The 13,448-nt window shown below is 42.1% G+C and overlaps 1 protein-coding gene across 5 annotated transcripts in view; it reads left to right on the top strand.

The window, feature by feature from the left end:
- usp2a (ubiquitin specific peptidase 2a) overlaps window positions 1–13,448 on the top strand; it is a 54,484-nt gene that overhangs the window by 6,888 nt on the left and 34,148 nt on the right. For 4 of the 5 annotated variants that reach the window (XM_061045995.1, XM_061045997.1, XM_061045998.1 and 1 more), the window contains one exon: window positions 10,682–11,546. In XM_061045995.1, the coding sequence (XP_060901978.1) occupies window positions 10,740–11,546 (807 nt within the window). In that variant the 5' untranslated portion in view covers window positions 10,682–10,739. Of the gene's footprint in view, window positions 1–3,930; window positions 3,965–10,681; window positions 11,547–13,448 lie in introns of all 5 variants that reach the window. The other variant, XM_061045996.1, reaches the window with a different exon arrangement.

Genomic DNA, 13,448 nt, shown 5'->3' with positions numbered 1-13,448 from the left:
AGTGAAAAAAGCATAAATAAGCCTTTAGGAGTCATATTGTTAATAGTTCTAGTTATCATATTACAATAGGTTAGCAAGTTTCATCCAAATGAACTGGAACTGTGACATATTTGGATGCTAGTTTTGAAAGGTTTTTAAACAAATTGTAATTTCTGAAAGAATATAAAGCTGATCAGGAAGTCATTAAAGGTGCAAAATGATTGTCCTGCTTTCAGTGTTGCAGTATGTTTTATTGTTACCCCTTTGGTGTGATTCCATACACTGTATAAAACATGTCTCAGTCTCAGTGAGATCACCCATTGGTTACTGAAGGGGAGTTTTCAAGCCAAACAATGGTGGTGGACGTATTAGAAGTGTTGTCTCAACCTAACTTTCCGACAACCTCAGACAAAGAGGTGGAGCTGAAGCCTTCTTGTAAACAGCTACAACACGCCCGCTTGCAGTCCGATCATTTAATCCCCTATTTAGGAATCACTCCATCCTTCATTAAATCAAAACAGATGAGCTTTAAAATAAACGTCTGCCCCTGTACAGTCTGTAAACATGTTTATTTCTGCTGTCAAAAGAGCCAGTTTAACGTTGGGCCTGCCTCAAGTGGACACTTTGGAACTGCAGTTTGTTTGTTTTTTTACACTTTTGTGATTAAGGGTAGGAAGCTCAAATGTTGTTATAATGTTGTCCTGCTCTGATCCAGGTTTGCCTGTTGTAAAAATTGTAGGGATTCTGCTTGTTCAGCAAATGATAAGACAATGGATTATTAAAATAAAGAGGTTCCAAATGATTGTGTACATTTTAGACAGTGTGCAGGAGTTTGCTTGGAAATTTTGATGGATTCATCCCTCTCCTACGCACCCATGTGATGTGAGAGGTATTTTTATTTAAAAGCCTCTGTATCAGTCTTTAACCGAACCTTGCATTATAACTTAACTCAAGCTTCCTACCTTGAGCAACACAGCGGGTGAAAACGGCTTCCGTCAAAATATCATTCATAACATAAAGGGACTTGCTGAAGGATGTAGGACTTACAAAATGTCAATCATCAAGCATCAGTTTGTTATACTGCTGCTCATCCTGAAAGAGTCAGAGGGATAATTTCATTGACAGCATAAAGTTACCGCCAATCAAAAGAGAGTGAGATCAATACTGACACCCAGGTGAGCTGTAATGCTGCCAACACTCGTTCTGAATAGTTGTGTGCTAGAAAATATTTAATAAGAATTAAAGTTGATCGCAATTTTTGCTTTCAGCCTTCTTTTTAAAATGTTCAATACTTTGATACTTAAAAACAACATGTTTTAAACGGTACATATCACTAGTATTGAAAAGTATTAGAAAAACTTCAGATCATTCACATTTCAATATTTCTAGCCAAAGCTGCCACGAGAGAAAGAGAGAGCATTTTCTAAATTGAACAAATACATTAAGAACATTTTGGTTCCCACGCATTGCCATTGTATTTGTGCAATTTAGACAGTGTGCAGGAGTTTGTTTGCAATATTAGGTAATTGAAACCAAGAAATCACCCAATGTTGGGCGCCTTTCTAGTTTTGTTGCCGTGGTATCAAACAGGTTTTGATATTTTTAGATTTTTACTAGTATCAAAGTATTTGTTACAACCCCAGCTATACGCCACCCCCCGTGTATCTGATGAATTTCTCTGCGTCACTGTTTGGGTATGTCAGTGATGGATAGCTGTTTCAAATAATGATGGTACCTAATTGACCAAATGATTGGTTCAATGAATAAAGGATTATGCCCGCTAGCTGCAGAGGCGACAGCATCAATCACTGCAGGCTCTTTTCCTCCATGAGGTCACTGTGGCCTTTATGGCCTCCCCTATGAGTCACCAACAGATGGAGGTAATGATAAATGCTAATTAGCTGCTCCTCTTCTGTCGTTTTCCAATCTTAGAGACCTGTGGTGAAAAAAACACTTTGCCAGCTCTTTGAATTCCTCTGGTTCATTGCCGCTCGTTCCCTTTTGTTCTTTTTTCGTTGTACTGACTCACAGTTACCTCGGCTGTGTTGCATTCTGTCCAACCTGTAGCTAGGGAAGGCTGGATACTGGTCAGAATAAGCCAGTCTCACTTTAGTACGAAACAGCTTGGCAGCCGGTTGAAAGGGAGGGCAGAGGCGTCGGTGTGGCCCTCACAGACATCAGCAGTCTCTTATCTGCTCACATTTCAGGGTATATATAGCTGCCTGTAAGACCATGCCGAAACCCAGCACAGCTCAGAGACCTGCTAATAGCCTCCGTGTTGGTTTCTATCTTAATTCCATATGAGAACAGCATTATGTCAATGGGGTACTGGTGTTTGTTTGCACTGCTGCAGCTGTTTAGGGTTTATATTGTGATGAAGGTAGTAATATTGAGAAGGCCGCCAAAAAGGCTTCTATCAAATTGAGTTCACAAGAGTTTGTTTGTTTTGGGTCCTTAAATCATCTGAAAAAGTCTAAAATAGCTTATGTCTTTACCTCTGTTCTATTTTTATTTACTCTTAAGGGTTAAAAACAATGACTGTATAAGAGTGGACGTTGCACCATCCTGTTGTACAAATGAAGCCAAGAAAAACCCCATGATGAGTAATGGCATTTGCACTGGTGATGCAATTTGAGAGACCCTGCTGTGGTTTTGACATCCCATCCCTTCCTCTAACCAAAACACACATTTCACTTCCTCAGAAAAGGTCAAAGGTCCCTCAGATGGATCCAGTCAACAGGAGAACAGATACTTGATTAAAGCAACACTTACAGGGTTATGGAATGTTGAATGACTCTTGTTTCCTATCACCAGTCCTCTACTCTGATAGTCCAGTCCACACAGCACTGCCTCATTTGTCATCAGAGCTGTCAATCGTGGGGTTATACTCCCTATTATAGCACCAAATAACACATTTAAAGTCTTTCTATGTGATTTTTCACACTTAAATATAATAGAAATCAAGTATATCCTCTGAAAATAACTCTGTGAGTCATGACTGTCTACAATGGGTGTAACACCCGAGTCCCACTGTCTGTGATGTTTTCAGAGTTTTCAGAGTCCTATCTTCACTTTGTTTACATCGCCCGGACGGCCGGCTGACTCCTCCCCTCATGTATAAAAGTTGTTTAATTGAGGGACTAGAGAAAAGAAGAATAACATACTGTACTCACTGCTTAACTGTGTTTCTAGATCACGCTCATTTCAGGTAAATTTACATGCAGTGTGAAGATAAGAGCATAATAAAGATCGCTAGCATTAGCATGCTAACACAACAATGCAGCATGAGTTGTTTTGGTTTCATGCTGGTGCTCAAGGGCGACACCTGCTGGATCAAAAAATCACATATAAAGACTTTAACTAGAAAATGACTTGAACACAAATCAGGGAGATAATAACTATCACAACGAAGCAATGTTTGACAAAATATTTTGACGTATACTGTTTTATAGTTTGACCTATGTCCCATCTGTGAAAATAGAGGAGGCGGAGCTTATGACCTAAACTGCAGCCAGCTAGCAGGGGGAGCTCTAAATCTTTTTGCTTCTCTCCTCAAGAGCTTTGTCCTTATAAAAGGACCCTACAGCATCTCATACAACACATTGGGGCGGCTGTGGCTCAGTTAGTAGAGTCTTCGTCTCTCAACCGGAAGGTCGAGGGTGCGATCCCCAGCTCCTGAAGCAACATGTCCAATGTGTCCTTAGGCGAGACCCTTCATTGTGATTATCAGTCACAGTACTCTCCTGAAGCCTTCATTGACTCAGCTGAGACTGCCTGTGAGCTATACGTCAAACACTCACAGACTCACCTACGCTTACTAAAAGTGAACAGCGAGCATCCATGCTGATGTCACATTCATGCAGTGTCACCTCGGGGCAAGGCGGCCGAGCGTCCTGCGTCATCACACTCTCTCTCTCTGCACTAAAGATTGCTCTCTCTGCTCGCTAACAGGCTGAGGGGGAGACCTGAGAGGACAGAATGTACCGTAAGAGATCTGATTCATTGGAAAGAAAAACATTTCAGCAAGCTAAAAGAACCAATCACAATCAACAACAATATTCTGCAAAGTGTCTGCAGCTCTTTGAGAAGTACATTGAAATATGTCCTATAATGTGATTATTATCTTAAAATAACTATTTATAAAAATGCATGTTTTTCTATCTTTTTTTAATACATATCTGTTGTTTTAAATCCTTCAGACTAGGGGTGAAACAATTTGTGACGATATTAGTTTACGATCAATTTAATTGATCAATGATTTGTCAGAGTCATCGCGCTAGTTTTTCTCGCTCTGGGCAAGAAGGGGCTGAGTTGCTGAGAAGTGAGCCATCTCGCATCTTGACTCTCTTTCCTGAGAGTTATGTATGCAAAGCAGTGACCTTGAAGTGACAGGTATACAAAACTTTACATGACTGTCAGGTTAGTATGCAGTAAATACTAACATAGAAGGCAGTCGATAGCATGTGGTTTCGGCAAGCTGCAACCTCTGGTGTTGGAAAATAAAGCCAAACTTTCAGTTCCTCGAGTGTCAACTTGACTCCAACAGACACATACACACCCCATTTATAACTTCCTGTTTATACAGCAGAAATCAACATGTTTAAAGCCTGGTACAAAACAAGGATTTAGGTTTGATGAGTTATTGGCTTCATCAGCACACACTATTTGGGGGGTGATTTTTTTGTCAAGGGGGCTTAAAACCTGCAAATCAGCTCCAGCTCTCAGCCTGTCTAAGTTGACTGTAATTTAAATTGAGACCGGAGTTCCAGCATGGCCACGGCCACCAACGGGCTTCCAACACCCCTGCAGTAACAGATGGGTGACTTCACTCAGACTTCGTCGATTATACAGTCTCGGGGATTCAGACACAGCTAAAGAGGTGGACTTAAGGTGTAAGAATAAAGACATGAGCTATTCTGGCTGAAGACAGTTTTTTTGAACCAGGCTGTAAACATGTTTATTTCTGCTGTTAAAATGAACATTTTAATATGGGTATGTGTGGGGCTTCCTTCTCTTTTGCATCCAGCCTCCAGTGGACAATTAGAGAACTGCAGTTTTTTGCACTTCCTCATTGGCTTCATTTGCAACACGGGAGGTTTCCACCTGATTTGAACCCCCCCCCCCCCCCAAAAAAAATCCCAAAATAGGGCTAAGAAATAACATTAAGAGCAGTCAGAGCTGCGAGGAAACTTGGATTTAGGTGGCTTTTGTTGCCCTGTGTCTGTCTCAGTCTGTTGCTTTACAAGCAAAAAACCTCTGTATGTGGTAAATGTATGATTACAGTACATGATGTTTAAATTATTTCTACTTTGTCAGTTATACTTTAGCATTGGCTCAGTGTTTACAAAGGCCTTCGACATGGACATATTTATTAATTGCCCTGTAGAATTACCCCCTTTAGGTGAGAACAAATTGCTTAAATACACCCCTTGTAGTAAAATGTATTTTCACATCTCTGCACTTTCACTTTCTATTCCCCTCTGACATCTCATATTCTGTTATATAATTTCCAGCAGCACAGCGGCTGATTTGACAGAGATCTTTCTTTCCTCTGCGGCTCTTTAAAGAAGGGAAAGAATCCAGAGCATTAAATGCAGCCACGGGTCTGCAGCTCTGTAGTAAGTGTAAATTAGCTGTAGATTACAACATGCTGCCGCTGCTTTTAAGTCCTCTATGCATCGGTAGCTATGGTAACAACTGTTTAGCACAACCTCAGGGGAGGTTGAAAATGCAGAGTAGCTGGACTCTGTGCGTGTGGCACAAAAATTGTGCTTGTGTGTGTGTTGTTGTTTCCATGGAGACATCTCCTCTCAGAAGTGAAATCCATAGTTTGCTATCATCTTATCAGTCCTGGGTGTCCAAGCTGTGTGATGTGACTCCCACGGGTGTGTCCAGTTTGTTTTCACTTCACTCTCTGCAGCTCGTCTCACTCAGCTGCTCCTGGGTCTGAGGCCGTGACAAGGCGGTGGTAAAACAGAGAGTTTGAGTTGAGCCCGGGCCAAGGATGAGCAGCCAAGGGTTTGGAGGATATACAGGCTAATTGTGAGATACAGTGCTTAAGAAAGGAGCAATGTTCAACTCCAGGCACCATGGATCACTCAGGATCCTCAGTTTTCAAAGCTCTCACATATTTCTTAATCCGTGTGTATTCACAGTGTGAGCTCAGGCTGAAGTCTTGTAAGTCTGACTCAGTATGTATGACTTATCTCTGCTTGGAGCTCAGTGACACATAAGGGAGCAAATGAGCCGCTAAGATTACCTGAAAAATCTGCACAGCTCTAATTGATCAGGACAGGAGCTTTTTGGTTGGGATTTAAGTACAGTTTTTCATATTTTGAACAAATCCAAATTAAATCCATCCATGAACAGCACAAATAAAGAAAATCTCTTAAAATGACCAAGCTTTCAAGTGAATTTGCTTAACTCTGTGTCACCTAATATAAGTTTTCATTCACGTTTTTGAAAAGTTGGGCCAGTACAGCCGGCTCAAACGTGTTGACCATCAGCTCAAATCCTTCAAACACTGCTGCATGTGGTCATCCCTCTACAGTATATGGCTCTTACATTCGTTTATGTGAGCAGGATTTCAAATCCGCTGTATGTTCTGAATATGCTTTGGTGTCTTCTGCTTTTTAGCGCTGCACCATTTTACCCACTGCATCATGTTGGTTGTGTTATTTGTGTCATTTTTTTAGTCTCTAAAGATTTTGCAAACAGTTTTTTGTCTCGTCTGTTTTCTTCTCACATCACGTCTACGCTCGCTTTGAAACCAGACGTAATCTCAACCTCACTATCTTCATTTGGTTCTCTCATGAATGTATGCCTCTTATCTACAGCTGCTGACAAGAGAAGCCAAAAGTAGATCGGTACGAGGTATCTTTATTAGCATATAAAAAGGTACATTTCTTGTGCAGACTTGAAATTCTGCATTGAAAAAAAACAGCACATTACAGCAATACACAAAAAAAAAAAAATGTCTGCATTTTCACCATTCACAGTTTAAGGGATGTCTGGACATAAAACATTAAAAACAAACAATAAAATCTTTTTTAAAAAAACATCCATTCAATCAACTCACGATGAAGTGCTTTCAAAGACACCCACTCAAAAGTGTAGCGCCCTCTGCTGGTTAAATAAAAATCATGTCAATGTATATTTTTTTTGTCTTGTCAATTTGAATTGTCCATATTTGTTTTGATGTTTTAATGTAGCCTGAGGTATCCTAACTTTTAGAAATGATCCTCCAAACACCAAATCATATGGCTCTTACAGATGGTCAGTTATACTTGCGCCCCTGTTGCGCCCCACGTGTAATGTTCAATGTGTAACGCGCGGTTGCAGAATGGCAGGGGAGGTTGTTAATGCCCATGATCTGCCATAGGAGGGAGTGCCAGAGGACTGAAAGGGGGGAGACTGTGGGAATGTGAAATGTCAGAGTCGGCAAAGCGAAACAGCGCTGTGTGTGTGTGTGTGTGTGTGTGTAGTTCCATCTCACTAATGCAATGTTTTAATAGCTCCTTTTTGACAGCCACACAGGCTGATGGCGGCAATAATGATGGTGGAACTTCATTACTGTTATTGCAGAACAGCAATCTGGGCTATAGGAGTAATAGGAGCAAACCTCCTAATCTATCGGCCTGTGTTAGCTGCTGACTTAAAGCACTTTAACCGCTGCTAGCTCGGCTGGCTAAGCAGTACTCCACTGAATGACCACAGCCGCCTGGCCTCACTCGACTCCACTATGTGCTTTGGCCACCAGTGTGTGTTGGCCTGTCTCCAGTCTGCCTACTCCAGATCCATATGCTGAATTATTGATAGAGCAGCAGTCACAGAGAGAGAGAGAGAGAGAGAGGCAGAGGGAGAAAGCGATAGAGACCCTGAAGGAGGGGAAATTACACTGAAGAGAAGAAGATGCACTCTGAGAAAGGGCAGGGTGCCCGAGAAGGAGGAGAGAGAGCGAGAGAGAGATGGCAAGGGAGCGAGGAAGCAAGAGGAAGAGAGAGAGAGAGAGAGAGAGAGAGAGAGAGGGACAGATTAAAGAAATAGGAGCCTCACACACTGAACTCAACACGCATCAGCAACACCAGATACGTTTTTATTATTCAGACGCTGCTGTGCATGTGAACAAGAGCCTCTCTCTCTCTGTGTGTGCTTAGGCCACCTCAGGAGCACACCATGCTGCTGTCTGCAGGCTCTACCTCCGACACCCTGCAGGACTCATATAGCTGTGGGAAAAGTAAAGTGTGCAGAGACAGGGGAGGGGTGGGCGAGGGTTAAATATATATGAATGTATCAAACTAGTCAGTTTAAAAAATACATTTTATCTTGATTTAAACAAAGCTGCTGTAAATAGTTTTAATCTGTTTATAAAACAGACTTAAATGAGATATGATGCCTTTTTATGAGCTACAAATGCAAACAAGTCAGGAATATGATTATTTCAATTCCTGTTACTGCTGCTACAGAGTCAGCGTCCAACAAAGTGGTTCACAGCAAGCTGCACAAACGGCCTTTTTTCACTCCTCAGTAAAGATCCACAGTGAGTTATACATTTGACATTTAAAAGACAGCAGGAGGACATTATTAATATCTTCTATGTTGGCCTTCCAGCCACCCGCCACGAGCCAGGGCTGTAGCCCATAGACTTGATGTAGCTCTGGTTAGTGGGCCTGCTCTCCCCACTCTACTGCCCAGATGTAGACAAGCACAGTTAAGGGATAGCGTCTGGTAGGAGCAGCATGGTTTGCCAGTATTTTGTATTTTATTGCTTCCAGCTTGCAGCCTCTCCTCACCATTGGCCATGTAAAAGTAATGTGGTGAATCTGACACCAGTGTTGTCAGCTTCCCCCAACTTTAGCGCGTAGTGATTGGATGTTAACTCAGGGGAGAAGGGGTTTCCTTTTCCCAGCACATGGACTCACAGGCACACACAAACAAAGCCAATTCGGAGAGTAATACAATGTATGGAAGTTAGTTGTACGCAAAATCGAAAAAGACTGCAATTCACAAGCACATGATACGCGGTGGATGCCATACCGAACGGTTTAAAATTATATTAAGATTTTTTGCATTCCATTTGTGGATGTTAAAAAGGACTGAAGGGTGGCGGTGATAGCTATTGATAGCCACACTCTTCAAAGCAAATCACATTGTTTACCTGCAGACTATATTAAATAATTTGTTCTCCATTTTGACTGTTTTCTTACATAGTAGTCTGTGAGTCTGAATTTAAATTTCTGTTTTCTTTAGATGAGATACATTTTTGGTAGTTTTATATTTTTTTCTAAGCTCCTGTGAGGAACATTCAGTTTGTATTGATTTTGGAGCCCCCCATTGGTTTCCTATCTTTGCTGATTTTGTCCGGTGTATGCAGACGTGTAAGTGTTTTCTTACCAAAAGCTCTCATCCTGCTTTGTTTTAATAGTCAAAAGTTTCAGGAATTTTGGATATTTTCTGTGGAAAATGTAAACAAAGGCTGTTCTTCATCTTCGGTTAATCATCTCTGACACCTATCCTGCAGCAGTCATAAAAAAAGCATTATGAGAGGAACAGGATCATTTAAGAAGGCTATTTCGGCCTGATTTTTGGTTAACAAAGTACATATTTTTGATAAGAAGCCTGGGCTGCAGAGAAAGACGAGTTCTCTGCCAGAGTGTCTTTTTATACCACTGGGAGTTTTCTGAGTGGGAAATTATTTCAAATCTGCACTTTGTGGCTTTAAAGTTGGAAAAAGTTCCATTATGTTGGTGGGCTAATGCAGTGGACACATTTCACATTAAAGCACACTTACTGCTGCATTTGGTACCCCACTGAAAAATAATGTTCACACTGATTATCTAAATCATGAGTGATGCTGTAAGTTCATTTTGAAGCCGAATGGAAGCTATCGGCCGGCAGGAAGTCGAAAAAACCCCCACTGAACAGAAAGAAACATTACAGCATGCTTTGAAAGTGGGTTTAAGTGAAGGAAATGTGATTAGTTGTAACTGTGTTAAAAGGTGACAAAATGCTGTCTCTGTCTTTGAAATAACGGGACTGTGTGTATTAGTGTTGGTTGTTTTCTACCCGCGGCCTGCGGGCCAAATCAGGCCTTTTAAAGCCCTCAGCCTGCTCCTCAATCTGTAAACATTTATAAGATTTAATGACATAAAAGTGTTGAATATATAAAAAAACATGTACTTTAAAGGTGTCAAAATGTTCAATACTTTGATATTTTCCAAAACCACATATTCCACACAATAGAATCTCTGTTGTTTTAATGATTGACAGTATCAAAAAGTATTAAAGCTTTTAGAAAACTTGAGATCTTTAGTCATATTTTTAACCAAAAGCTGCCATGAGAGAATGATAGAGAGAGCACTGTCTAATTTGCACAAATCCATTGGCAACGTTTTGGTGCTGAAATGTTGTTTATGTATTTGTTCCATTGAGACCTTCAACCTTCCTATGTCTTTTTTTCTTTTTTTTTTTTTCTTTTTCAAATTCAGACCTTCCTTTCAAAATGAATTGTGTAGTCCTGTACAGCGTAGCATATATCACTTTAGTTGTCATTATATATGCAGTGTCTTCTGAAGTACATTCTTGCTGAATAAAGCAAAGATAAATGATGTCCTCACTGCTGCCCACATTGTTGCTGTACTGCATTGATCTGATAGTTGCTGATGAACTAATACTCGTGTCTCTTTCTTTGCCCCTGCTGCAGTCGATGCAGTCTTCCAGAGGCTCTCCCTCCGCGTGGCTGAGAAACCAGCAGCAGCAGCATGTCCCGCATCTCCTCCACCGCCAAGCGCTACGCTGGCCCCTCCTACACAAGCCACTACAGCTCCTACAGCTCCCTGAGCCCGGGCCTTAGCTCCTACGGCGAGCGGGACAGGGTGTCCTCCTACAAGTCCCCCACCTCCTCCTCCTCCATCTCTTCCTCAGGTTACTCCTCCTCCAGCTACCAGAGCAGCTCTGCCCTCCGCAGCCGCAACTACAGCACCTCCACGGACCCCGACCCTGACCGGGGGCGCACCATCCCGCGCGCAGACATCCTGGGAAGCAGCAGTGGCAGCAGCAGCAGCATCAGCAGCAGACGGAGCAAGAGCCTCAGCAGGACCCCCATCAAGAGCTACAGCGGGTCGGGGCTGAGCGGGGGATCGACCTACACTAGCCCCAGTTCCTACTCTTCGTCCTCAGCCAAGATCAGCTACCTCTACACTCCACCGGTGGCCTCGAGCATCTCGCTAAGCCGACGAAAATCTGTATCCCAGAGTGACTTGAGCAGGGACCTGGCTTCTCTGGGCCTCAGCGACACCTCCTCCTCTTCCTCCACCGCGTCCCCTTCCACCAGCGCCCTGCGAAGCTACCGCAGTCGAGCCAGCGATGTGGCCAACTCGTACAGCTCCAGCTCCCGCCCTGGCTACTCGGGCCTGTTGAGGAGCTCTACTCAGGAGGCCCTCTCGCGGAGCTCCACCCAGGAGGCCTTTAGCAGCAGCAGCAGCAGCAGCAGCAGCAGAGCGTACGGCTCTTCGACATGGGAGCCGAGCAGTAACAGGCTGTCCGACTCTCCCACCAGGGACTCCATGGTAAGAGAGCGTCCTCTGTTCTTTGCTCTTCTCTTGTCTAAGCTCGCTGCTTTTATTGGGCATGTGGGCGATCAATATGCAGGGCTGAGAAAAAGGCTGAGTAGCTGCAGTCTGCAACCCACAGGCACACTGGTTCATCTCTTTGGAATCACATTCATGGCAGAGGTCCACAATGAGTACCCAGTCTTTACCAGAGGGGGGCACTGTTGCTCAAATTAATTTGATGCTCTCAAATACCTGGTTTCCAAATCACTCCAGATGTTTACCACCCTCTAACTTCCCTTGGTAGGCCACTAAACATGACTATAATTTATCATTTGTGTTTAAGAAATCAACCACATGCACACTGGAGGTCATTATTCCAATGCGCAGGTGGATCCATGGTTATGTGAAAAATGAGCCCTCAGCACAGATATTTGACCCCTCACCAATTAGCACACTTACACATCTCATAAGGTGGCCATGATGTGCAGGACTATGCAGGCCAGCAGCCTCAACTCTGAGCTCAGTATCAATGACCCCAATGAGCTCCCGGAATACAGGTCAGAAAGCAAAACTGACCCAGTTCCCGTCAGGATTAGTCCCCATGACTGCTTACATGAAAGGAAGAGAGTGAAGGAGGAGGCATAAAGAGAGAGAGAGAGAGAGTCAGGAAGGATTTGTAGGGAATCTTCCAGCACATTTCAATGTGTAACAACCAGAAGAAAATAACATCAAACTGAGTCTTAGGTATGTGGACTTAACAATAATGTCATAAATCAGGATTATAGCGGGAGAGGAGAGAAATGCATGTGGAGCTGCAAATGAGGTTTGGGCTCGTCAAACAAAATTGAATCACAAAACATTCTGATTATGTTTTTATAACTGACGTGAAAATATGTAGGTTTTAATGGGTTTTTTTACATAAACAACAGCCAGTGCAGGAAAGATTGGGAGATATTTAGGCCAGAGAAAGAAGAGCTCATGAGCATACATGATGTCAGTAGAAAAGTGTCCAAATTTATTTATTTTTTTACATTTTTAGGACACACGTATAAGTTAAAATATGTTCAACTTTTAAGCACTCTTAAATGTGTCACTTTTAGCCGTCTTTTAGTCGTCTAGCAGCAAAGCAACATTTAGAGCTCTACGTTTGTTCAAATTCATCACAAATTCAAGTTCATTTCTGAACTTGAGTTTTGTTTTCATTCAACCTGTGATGTAATCAACACAGACTGAGAAACACATGGCTTACACTGGATGTCACAAGTTGAGCTATTGGAGCTGTTAATTAACCCAGGCATCTGTTCTTGGACACATGTTGTCACCCACGTGCTCCAGGTCCGCACTGAGGAAGTTTTAAGAGAAGAAAGCAGCCATAGCTTTACTTACTTACTTACTTACTACTTTTTTATTGTATTTAAAAACTAGAAATAAACAAACAGATTTGGTCATATTTGTAATAGCATTTACTAGTACGTCTTTGCAACTTTTATTTAATTGCACATGCTCATATTGTGGTAATGAGGACATTGTGATTAATTGCACAGCTCTATATTAAGGCATTAGACCCATCCATAATATTAGTGTTTATGAAACAACCTTGCAGAAATAACATCTATGAGTGTTGATCAAAGACAACTCTGGGTTGATTAAAGGTTTAGAAGGACCCCCAGAATATTTTAGGTTGAGGTATTCTAATTTAAATCTTGCTGCTTCATTCTTCATTTTGGGAGTGGCTGTTTTATTGAATGTCATTTTTCACGATGAAAAGTTGAACTCCAGCTGTCTCTCCATTGGTCTATTAAACAGCCTCCCTAACCAGAATAATTAGATAAGGCTAAAAAACAAAGGAGACCAGAACATAAGACGCCACACAGATATATGGTTTTAACCCAAACCCAAACTAACTTACTACCCAAA

This window comes from Labrus mixtus, chromosome 9, assembly GCF_963584025.1.
Source record: "Labrus mixtus chromosome 9, fLabMix1.1, whole genome shotgun sequence".
NCBI lineage: Eukaryota > Metazoa > Chordata > Actinopteri > Labriformes > Labridae > Labrus > Labrus mixtus.
Note: the sequence above shows the minus strand (reverse complement) of the source record. Positions and strands in the feature narration are given on the sequence as shown.